The sequence below is a fragment of the Vitis vinifera genome, chromosome 7, assembly GCF_030704535.1.
Source record: "Vitis vinifera cultivar Pinot Noir 40024 chromosome 7, ASM3070453v1".
Lineage (NCBI taxonomy): Eukaryota > Viridiplantae > Streptophyta > Magnoliopsida > Vitales > Vitaceae > Vitis > Vitis vinifera.
In genome coordinates this window covers 31,603,305-31,615,043 of record NC_081811.1, presented here as the reverse complement: position 1 = coordinate 31,615,043, position 11,739 = coordinate 31,603,305, and the positions used below count along the sequence as shown (strand labels likewise).

Below are 11,739 nucleotides of genomic sequence, written 5' to 3'. Positions count from 1 at the left end.
TAATCCATTTGAAACATGGGCCACAATCATGGGATGGTGAAGGGAGTTAAATGAATTGAAATGAATAAAATCAGGGGTGGGCTGAAGGCATTGAAGATGGGAGGTATTGATTTTGGGCCATGCATTAAGTGGAACTTTAATTGAAAAATTAATGGGTATGGAATTTTGAATAAGAGTGGGCCTTTACCTTGTAGACAAATGACAGAATAATTTGGATGACACTATAGTTATGGATTATGTATGCGGTTGATTGATCACACATCAGGTCGTCCAATGTTGTATGACTATTTGATTGTTACTCTATATATTTATTTATGATGAGTGTTACATGCATGATGAAGCTTTCTTTTTATTTTTGACTAACCATCCTAACACTTGTATTATATTATTACTCATTAAGTTATACTCACTTTGTAGTTCTCCAATATTTTTAGATGAGGACATAGTTGAAACATATACCAAGCATGTTCCTAAGGATGAACAACAAGGCAGGTGACCATTGTTAACCTTTTCTTTTTGTTTCTTTTTCAATAAATTGTTGACATGTAGTTATTTCCTTATATATGTACACATTTTGTAAGTGGCCCCTAAGGCCAACTTTAGTTTATCGAAAACTTTGTATATTGGAAGGTAATGAATATGTAGTTCCTTTAATATGCTTTCTTATGGTGCTCTAACATATTATGTCTAATTACAATATAATTTTCCTTTTATAGGATGGTATATCTGCATCGTTTTTTGGATTAGAGATAAGATATTACTTTGCGTGGATGACACCTATAAATAAGAACTGTGTAATTAATATACCTGAAAATGAATCATTATGATCGATTCTCAAAGAGTTGGATATACTTCTATTTGTCAATAGTACTTTTCAATAAAAAATTTAAACAAATACTAAAATCCATTCTTAAAAAATTACTTTTTTTTATCAAAAGCCTATCAAATATATTTTTTAAATTAGGAAGACTATTTCTTTTGTTTTAATGAACAAAAAATTGTTTTTTAAAAAATATATTAAACCTTGAACAAGCGGAATAATAAAACTTAATAAATGATATTGACACTTTGATACACATCATAGAAAATTTTAATCTAAATCCCATAGCCATTTTCATTAAAAAGAAGTGGTCCAGTGGATCAAAACTTAGTAGTGAGGAGTCTAGAAACCTCCTGTGTTGTTAATAGTATATACGCCTTGTCTGAAACACTTTATGTGATATTAAATGTTTTTTATACTTTAATTTCATTTTTGTATAAATTACACATACTCATAGTTGTCTAACCGACCACATATTTGCATTTTGTATTTCCTGCCGTTAGCTATTATGTAGGAATTTTACTTGGATACATTTTTCTGTGCGCTTGTAGCAATGGGCTTATGCTTTTTACATTTTCGCTAACTCATTAACTTGGCAATTTGTTTATCTCTCTCTTTCACATTTGTAGGTATCTGTTTGATTAATTGATTATCAAATTAATGTCTTCAAACTTAATGCGGTGAATTTTTCTGGACTAAAAAAAATGTTTACATGAAAGTAACTTAAATTAAATCATGTAATGATGCTAAATCAAATTTTGTGTCTGGTTTCTATAATTTTCCATGTTCTATACATGGAGAATTGGGAAATAATTTTGATCATTTGTGTTGTAGGAAAGGCGCATACCCTAACCTTATAGTGCATTCACCCAAGCGCCCATGGCGAACATAAGGGGAGTTGATGGACGCGGCCAACCCTCCGATCTGCCAACAATTTATGTGCTGGCCTGCTGCTCAGGCTGTAACCACATGAAGTTGCCCAAATTTGTCCCCTATTTGGCATGCAATCCTGCACACAGGGCTCCAAGTGCTGCAAATTCCTAACAAACAATAGGGTTTTATATGGGGTTGTGGGAAGATTCAATGAAATGCTTGATACTGAACTCTTTTTGTTATTGGCAGCTAATCGTAGACGTATATCCAGTTATGAAGCTCTCCAATCATCAACGAGGTAAGTACGACCTTTGTCTTGGTTCCAAACTTCCAATTGTCTTATTCTCGATTCTACAGGTTTCACATTAATGAAAGTTACTGGATTTTTCACGATCAAGGGATTGACTTGAAAAGTCATGTGGATGAATTGCCTATCGCATAAATCTGGTGTCCCCTTTACTGATGGTCAGTTATGTAATTAACGGAATCAACACATCGGAAATTGGAAAAATGCAACTGTTGGCCATCTGTAGATGCCTGTTTTTTTCAAAAGCACCCATTTGTCAGCTATAAATAACTCCTCGACTTGTTGATAAGGTCAGCATCCGGTCAATAGGTTAGGAATCTGTAACTGGGTTCCACTTAAATGTTGAACACATTTCGTATTGCATTCATGCTTCGGCTACCATTCTCAGAGAGAGGGAGAGAGAGAACGCGTTTCGTATTGCATTCATGCTTCTGCTACTATTCTCAGAGAGAGAGAGAGAGAGAGATTCCCTGTGCCCTGGACTTCAATCACATAACAATGGCAAATCGATTGCTCTCAAACCTTTAATTTCTACGAGGAAGAACTCTATGTATTAATTTGACTGTCGATTTTGATGAACTTGCCTATTCTTTCTGATTGTCCTAAGAAATTAAAATGTCACTCGTTGAAATGGTATCACTATTGATCAACCTTCGATTTGATACAAATCCAGGATTTCCTACGCTCCTGTGCCTCCTTCAACAGGAGTCTTCCTACGGATTTTGTCAGATTGGATGAAGATATCCTGTCACCTCTTGCAAGGTAGAAGCAGTTAATATACATAGGAGACCATGAGCTTGTGAGAAAAGATAAAAACTCCGACGTAATTGATAATTCAAACCTCTTAAGTATGTTGGGATTATGTGACACCTTAAGAGTTATTATCTTGCAGAATGCCTAAGAAATGTTCTGCTTCGTATCTTTCCCAAGTCGGTACTGATTTCAGGCTGAAGTAGACCACAGTGCGATTTCAAGATGAAGTAGATTGCAGTGCAAAACTCACTCGAGATTACAATCCTTGGTGTCTGCACAATGTCTTTTAAATGTTCTGCTTTGTATCATTCGCATCCCTCCCTCTCTCTCTCTCTCATATGTGTAAATTAACATTTCCAAGTTTAAATAAAAGAAATTTAATTTCTATTTTCCCATATAGCATTATAGTTGTCAATGAGCATTTCCTCTCTCACACAACACGGCATTAAAAAACTCCTCAAGTATATTGGTAGACATTTTGTAGAACCCCATGTTTATGTTGTGCTGCTTAGCAGTTCATACTTGCAAAAAGGGGCATTGCTGTGCGTTTTCTCAGGTCAGTCTGATCTACAGCAGTTTCCACTATAAAATACTACGAGGACAAAGACTAGCAGACTGTACAATTGAGCTTCCCATCCACACAAACCATTACCCACATCAAGCATAGATTATCTTATAACCCTCTTCTCCAAGGGGCTTTCTTTAGACTATAAAATGGCAGAAGCTCTTCTACAGTTATTAAAACGAAGAACGAGACCTCTCTAGCTACTTGCAAATCAGAAAACCTGTAAAGAGACTCCCCTAAAAATTAAAGCCCGAAGCCCAAGAGTTGTCAAACCAAGGTTCAAAGTATCGGCTTAGTCGTCGTATCTACCTCAACACTGGTTGTGACAAGTCTGATCATGAGATTCTCAAATATCAGTTTGAAATCATCAATTTTGTCCGCCATCAAAATTAAAGAAGAAGAAATATTCCAATTTAATCCAACTATGACATCCTTCGAAATCTATAAGATGAGAGACTAGAAGGATGAGGGCTCACTTACCTCACCACAATTGATAGATCATGGGAGTTTTGATGCTACTGGATGGTAATTCATTGACATTGACGCTAATTTGAGTGGACCGAACATCAGATTCCTTCAACTACTATGACCCTCAACTATGATTGGGATTTGGGGGAGAGTTTTGGGTAATATGCAGCATCAAATTTAATATTTGATAGAGTAATATTTGGTAATTTATATACAACATCAGATTTAATAAATAACAACATGGATAGTTTAGCATGTGACGTGTATTTATATGATAAAGAGATTATATTTACATTTGAATCAATTTTAAATTATTATATCATGTATTTTTTTTGTCTTTTAATATTTTAAATTACATTAGACAATCAATAATTATTTAAAACAAACTTTTTTAAAAAATCATAATTATAAAAATAATGATTTAATAACATGTTTATATTAGAAAATCAATAATTATTTTTATATGGTATAAATATTATATTTATATTTGGATCATTTTTAATTTATTATATCATATAACTTGTTTATCTTAAAATAATGTAAAATTAAATTACATTTGGTAATCAACAAATGCTTTTATAAATATTTAGACAATGTTAATTAATTGTGAGATAATTTTGTTTTATTAATTTTTTTACCTTTATCTTAAGAGATGTACGGCTTGGGAGTAAGAAGAAATCCAAGACCCAGCTGCTTCTCAAAAACCAGGCCCCAGGTTGCAATGGATAGCAGGGCAAAAGGTTTCGCCAGAAAATTTAGTTTAATTAAAATACCAACTTTTTTGTTTTTGTATTGCTACTTATTTAGATATGGTGAAGATGTTTGGAAAAAACTATTAATGAGGTTGCGGACAAAACCGGTTATGTTTGGTTCTCGGAAACTACTAAGAAAAGAAAAAAAATACATGGAAAAATGATTTTTTCATATTTGGTTGTCATATGAAAAATATAAAAAAAATCAAATATAATTAAATTTTATGTATTTTTAAATTATTTAATTTTTATATTAATGAGTTAAAATAAATAAAATAAATTTAAAACAAAAAATAATAATAATTTATTTTTTATTTTTCTTCATTTTTTCTTTCCTTCTACTTTTCCTTTATATTTTCTTTCCCTTACATTTTCTCTCGAATTTTTTGGGAACCAAACATAGCATTAATCTAACTATTTATGTAACTAAATGTATTTTCAATTTGATATTTATATTATTGTACAATTACTTGCAAAACTAATAATTTATTGCATTGCAAGTGCATCGTGTGTGCGCCTCAATAGCTAGTATGTGATAAAACATGATAACAAATATGGAAAGGAAAGAATGTACAGTTATCAAATCCAGAATCCAAAGAATACTACACAGTCACATGGCATTGGCAACAAAAAATTTCTTTATACTTTGATAAAAAGTATGTTAGGTAAACATAAGAATAGCTGTTCGAGCCTGATACTGGTCCTATAAATAACTTCCAAGTGAGTCCCACCCGATCCTCAAGCTTGAAATGGATTTTATAGGGCATCTAGCTACGGTATAGTGGATGCTACAACCTCCATAAAAAATAGACAAACCATTTATTGTACTCAAAACTCGTGCCCCAGAGAACTGTGGTGCAACATTGAAATTGGAACTCTGGGAAAGGTGATATCCATTTCTTTCTAAATAAATATAAATAAACTCTATCCATATTCAGGAAAAACACCAATGTTGGGACACAATCATGAAACTAGTAAGATAGTTTAGATAATTGTTAAAAAAAAGGTAAAAAAATTTCTGCAGCATTGAAGTCCAGGACATGCTCTCACTTAGTACTTGACCTATCCCAAGCTTTTCATCGCTAAATTCCAAAGGCAGAAACTAGGGAAAGTCACACCTACTTCAAAGATTTTTATACCACTTTCACATGAAGACAAGTATTAGGGGGGCAAATGTTCAATATCCATAGAAGGGAAACCAGATTGTGCTTTTCTCATTCCCCGGAGTAAACTCTTTGCAGTTTCTTTCTCCTGCAAAACACAAAAGGTCAATAGAGCTGAGGTAAAGTTTTTGTTGTCAATCGTTATTCATGAATTGTAAAATGGGTAATTAATCTTTATGTAAACAACACATGAGAAAAAAGGTTTATAAGAGAAACTCACTGGGCCAGTGTAATCAAGAAGACGGGTGCAATAGATCTCTGCTTCTTCAAATCTCTTCTGGGATTTGTAATATGTAGCAAGAAAAAGCAGAGCTTCAACCATATTTGGCCCTTCCCTCTCTTCAGCTTCCATCCTCTCTAAATCCTTTTTGTAGTAAAATGCAGCTTCTTCAGAACGCTTAAGCTCCTTACTAAGCTTTGCTAGCTGGTGCAGTGCTATTGCCTCTGTGTCATTACAATTTGCTGCCCTTTTGTAACACTTGATGGCATCCTCAAGCATTTGAAGCTGGTCAGTTTCATAGCACTGAGCCATGGCAATCCACAACCGAGAATCATTTGGCTGCAGGAAAACTGATTTTCGGAAGTAATGAAGAGCATAATAGGGCATAAACATCATCTCATATGCTTGTCCTAACCCATACCAGGCTCGATAATCACACGGATTTATATCTACAGCCCTTCGATAGGCATCAACAGCAGCTGGAGTGTTCTTCATCTCAACATACTCATGACCCATGAGTGTCCAAGCAGATAAGTAATTTTTGTTCAATTTGAGTGCCCTTCTAAAATACACAACTGACTTCTCATGCTGCCCCTTCAAACTATAATAGTTTCCAATAATGCAACAAGACTCGGGTCTGTATTTATCAGTCAAGAATACCCTGTGAGCAAGGTAACTTAAAGCAGAGAAACATTCCTTTGCATAGAGCACATTGGAATACATATCCATGTCTTCAACTCGATAAGGGTCATTCCTTAAAAGCTCATCAAATATTATTTCTACTTGTTCAAATTCCCTCAGACTGTACTGGGCTTTTGCAATCTGAGCTTGAATGTAGTTACTGAAACTAAAAGTGCCTTGTAAATATTCATACTTTCCCAAGGATTCATTGTGCATCCTGAGTTCTTGGTAAACACTGGCAAGGAAGAAGTCTTTCATCCAATGATTATTGAGATTAAGACTATTCAAAATGTCAATTGTAGTGCATAAGGACTGCAGCTCTGTCCAAGCATTCCAGTTCCAGGGGTAGCTATTCACTGACTCCACTAGTACTGTACGGGCAAGATTTTCGCTGCCTTTCTCTTTGAGCACAAGTCCATATAAATACAGTCCAAAGGGATCGACAGTGCCATTTTTGCGGAGCGTTGACAACTCCCTTTCCAGAGAAACCAGTTCATGGTTCACAGCATCACTCTTACCCAATGGTCCCTCAAGTTCTATCATTTCTTCTTCTTTGCGCTTTTCCCCAGCCTACATGAAGAACTTAAAAGTAGAAAAATAAGTAAATAGAACTTTTAGGAAGTGATAGAGCTATGTCTATACATCACCTCAACTGAATCAATATCAGAAAAGTGCAGCAGATTAAAATGCATTGGATAATGTTAAAGTATTTCTGTAAGGAGTGACATAATGTATTGGCAGTGTAAGCATGTGAACAGAACTATAACACCAATGATAAGCAGGTCAATCATAAGCAGGTCCAACTAGTAATTGCAGTCCCCAACATATTTAGAAGGCCACCCCTTTAATGAAAGTCATTCATGTAACAGAATGGTGTCTGAAGTAAATAAATCAGCCCAAATTCATTAATCAATTTGTCTGGACTCTGGAAATCTAATTAAAGGTTAAAAAGGAGTAAATTAAGAAAACAATATTCAAAGCCAGAGAAAGGAGACAATGGTGGATAGACATGGTAAATCCCAAAATCTAAGCTACATCCAGTTCATGCATTAGAACTAAAATGAAATATGCTTATACTAAAGTGAAATCAACTCATTACATGTCAAACAAGTCTACCAGATATAATGATCCCATGAACCTGATGATATATGATCAACAAAGAACTCTCAGTTAGTTTCACACCTAAGTTTCTCAGGTCAGCAGTCAGCGCAAGGGCATGATTACCCATGAACCAGACCTAACCAAATTACATCACAATGTTTGGTTGTGTGAAGATACAAAAACAATTTTGTATCGGAAATTACTGAAAATGCTTATTCTAAAGACACTAAAAAGAAACAGAAACTATCTACATATGGTATAGCTTTCAATTTGGTCAAGTACAATGCTACAATCAACTCATGGTTGGACATACATGGTATGATATCACAAATCTCATCAAGACATTTTTTTCTTTTCCAAAAACTAAATTTCAAATCCACCAATTGCATTACTTCATGCCTCTTATAGCAACAATATCAATCCTCACAAGTAGTACTGATTAAACATCTCTTCAGAATCTGCTTCACATGCCACCACCACAGGAGGTATGGATTGGCAATCTTATACAAAACCCTAATGTATTCCATAATTTTTTATGAACACACAATATATATATATAGCCTATCAGCGTGCCCCATTGGTTAGGGCAAATGTTAGGATGCATGGTAGAGGCGCACAGTCCTGAGTTCGATTCGTGCAATTGGTTGGTCATCCTATATTACCTGATGCTAATTGCGGTGTGCGCAGTCAATACATTAAGGTTTGGGTCCTTATGGAGAGTTTGAAGAGACCAACCATGGAAGGTTCCTTGGTAATCAATATATATATATATATATGTATGAGAATGAAAATATTTAGAAAGTGATATAGACAAGACACACCAAAGTATACAGGGAGTATACAAAGAGTCCTCAACAAAAAGAATAAAAAATAAAAGACACAATTCTATCTCTGACCCAACCTAAGCCCAACCAATCAACAAAATCCACCATAAACATAGATGCCTCCTCTATACAATGCCTTATGCAATCCAAAAACTTGCACATAAATAAATAGTTGAGCCCTTGCTTTGCATATTCCAAATTATCAAAAGTTTTTTGATTTTACTCTCTCCAAATAGTCCCAAAAAAAATAAAAAACATAAAGAGGCAATCGTCCACACTCTCCTCTGTCTCTTCCCAACATAGAATCCCTTCCAGCTGCATCATGTGTCTTGTTGAAGAGTAGATCACCCAAGCTATCCCAAACATGGAAAAGAACAACTAGCACAATATGCTAGCTAGGACGCAATGTAGAAGAATATAGTCAACGAATTGTCCTTTCTGCTTACACATATAACATTTGTTCGCTACAAACACACCTCTCTTTTTCAAATAGTCCAAAACCAAAATCCTACCCCATGATGCTTTGCATGCAAAAAAAATTCCCCACTATCGACAAAATCCATAGATACCAAATAATATTAGCTGGGCTCTGAACCCTTTGAAGCCAGGAAGGTGCAGAATGCTTTTCCTAAGACCTCACCACTTTTAGACTCCAACCAAACATTCTATCCTCTATTGCCTGTCTCACTATATGCTTTTGAAGAGTTCTCAGAAAGGTTTCCACCATCTCTAATTCCTAATTATGGAATTCCCCTAAAAATTAAGGGCTCCAAAGACCCCTCTCCCCAACCTGCTCTCATGCATCTGCTACCCATAAGTCTTTTGAACTAGCAATGGCATATAAGAAGGGGAATGAAGCTCTCAAAGGGGAGTTATCACACTGTCTATCAAACCAAAACTTTAACCTCCTTCCGTCTCATACAATTAAGTGAACTCTACTTTTAAAAACCTCCCATTTGTACCTTATTGCCTTCCTTGATCCTACACCAAAGCCTTCCTTTGCACACTGGAGCACCAACATCCCCTTTCTTTCCAAACTTGACAATAATAACTTGCTTCCATGGAGGTTCTCTTTCAGACGCAAATCTCCAAACCCACTTGTCCAGAAAAGCAGAGTTTAAAACAGACAGATTTCTAAGGCCGAGACCCCTTTTTTCTTGGGTTTGCAAACCGTAGACCAGTTGACTGATAGGGTTCATTTGACACTCCAATGCGCAAACCAACCTCAAACTACTGCCGGCTTAACCAAACTCAAACTGTCAGCGCACCAATTTAATTTTCATAATCAACAAACACCATACTGGAGCAATAATTCCTAATAATTAAAAAAAAAAATCCAGGTTTTCGTATGTAATATTTTTACCCTTTTTCTTTTTTCTGTGACATGGAATTGAACCTGGAACTTTCCCTTTCCCCATCCCAACCCCTGCCACCGTAGATAGCGTCCACAGGCACAACATAATGAAAGGTCAAAACCATGAAATGATAGATGAATGACCAATTCGAACCAAAAAAGATGATCAAACAAGCGTGAGACGAACCAGATAAAGAGCATAACATCGCAAGAACACAGCTTTCTTTCCAGTCTGATCACGAAGCACATGAGCAGTCCTACGGTACTCCCGGCAATCAAAATACGACTTAGCTAAAAGGTAGAAATCACCATCTACGGCTTCGTCCTCCTCCAGCACTGGTGTAGATACGTAAGACACGCCGGCGGTTGGTGTGGAAGCAATCTCATTAGTGCGAAATCTCCGGCGAATGCTGGAGCTACCTCGCTGGAATCTGGTGTGCGATGGTGTGAATTTGGCCGGATCCTGCTCGATCCCCACCAACTGCTCTGCCGCCCTGAAAACAGTGATCAAACAAAACCAAAATCAGCTCCGCTCCTTTTGGGTAAACACAAACAAACCTCAATATTACACTTCTAATTAAACAAAATCGTTTCTCTTTTCCTTTTTTTTTCTTCCATTTATGGGCAAGACCACAGAGATATGGATTCAGTAAAGGAGTTAGGGTTTGAAAGTATCGGGATACCATTTGGCAGCAGAGTAGAGGCAACGATCGCTTAGTTGACGAATTGCAAATCGGAGCTCGTTTCTGCAACTATCTTTTGAACTCATCGATCTCTCTCTTCCTCTCGCTCTCCCTCTCCTTTTCGATTGGTCCTCGCGCGCTTTTCCGTCTAACTCAAAAATCAAAATGTGGCCGTCTCTAAGGTGCGCCGGAGTGGATCTACGCGTCCCTGCCCGAGCTCTTCAACAGAATCAGACGCAGGGTTTGATCAGGGATCGACTTTTCTTCAAGTAGCAGTACCACTGACCACTGACCACACATGAATTTAAGCGCCATTTTATCATGGGAGAAGTATGCTTCATACACTAGCTACGAAAAATATACCCTTCTAAATTCAAACTTTCATATTTCAGCCCACAAGAAGGGAAACATTATTCTTAATGCGTGCAATTCAACAGTGTAATCTAAAGAGAATCCTCAAATTACCCTTTTTAACTTTTATCACAAGCCACTTCTTACGTATAACCCTTCTATTTTAATGTTCCGTTATCTCACATCTAGAAGCCTCGCACGTCACTACTAAACACCTATAGTACTCACTTTTTTTTTTCTTCTTTTCTTTTTTGTACACAAACATATTCTATAGTAAAACATTTTTAATTTCATTGTAAAATAAAAGAATAAGAAAAAAAATAATAAAAGAGAATAAACAAAAATCCTCAAAGAAAAGTAGAGTGAAAGAAACTGGATTAATTTTCATTAGAGGTCTCCTTTTTATAAGAAGTCACACAAAGATATACATCAATATAGATGATTATCTATAAGTTTTCATAATTCAATAAAATCTCATATTTTATAACACGCTCCATTTGACGATCATAAGAATATGTTTCATTAAAATCTTACTAAGAAAAATCCTAGTGAAGGAAAAAGAGTACAATTTTTTTTTTTTATTACTACAACTACCTCATTAAAAATCTTGCCAATAAAACTCAATAGAACAAAACTTGGATGAAATAAAAAATAGTACAATGTAGTGATATTCTTATTAATTGGCTCCCTCTCAAGTTGACATGATTATATTATCTTTAGTAGCGTAGCATGGAGATCTTTAAGTCAACGTATTCCAATGAGCTTCTTGAGTATTGCAATTGACAATGTATTTATGAATAGATATACTAAATTGCCACTTGATC

General features: G+C 35.5%; 1 protein-coding gene across 1 annotated transcript; it reads right to left on the bottom strand.

The window, feature by feature from the left end:
• Window positions 1–5,414: 5,414 nt before the first annotated feature.
• LOC100249407 (anaphase-promoting complex subunit 8) lies at window positions 5,415–10,965 on the bottom strand. The gene is made up of 4 exons (XM_002266930.4): window positions 10,565–10,965; window positions 10,069–10,375; window positions 5,922–7,172; window positions 5,415–5,789 (listed from the first exon to the last, which is right to left on the bottom strand). Exons 1-4 carry the CDS (start codon window positions 10,648–10,650, stop codon window positions 5,700–5,702), a joined length of 1,734 nt encoding a protein of 577 aa, XP_002266966.1. The 5' UTR covers window positions 10,651–10,965; the 3' UTR covers window positions 5,415–5,699.
• Window positions 10,966–11,739: the final 774 nt, after the last annotated feature.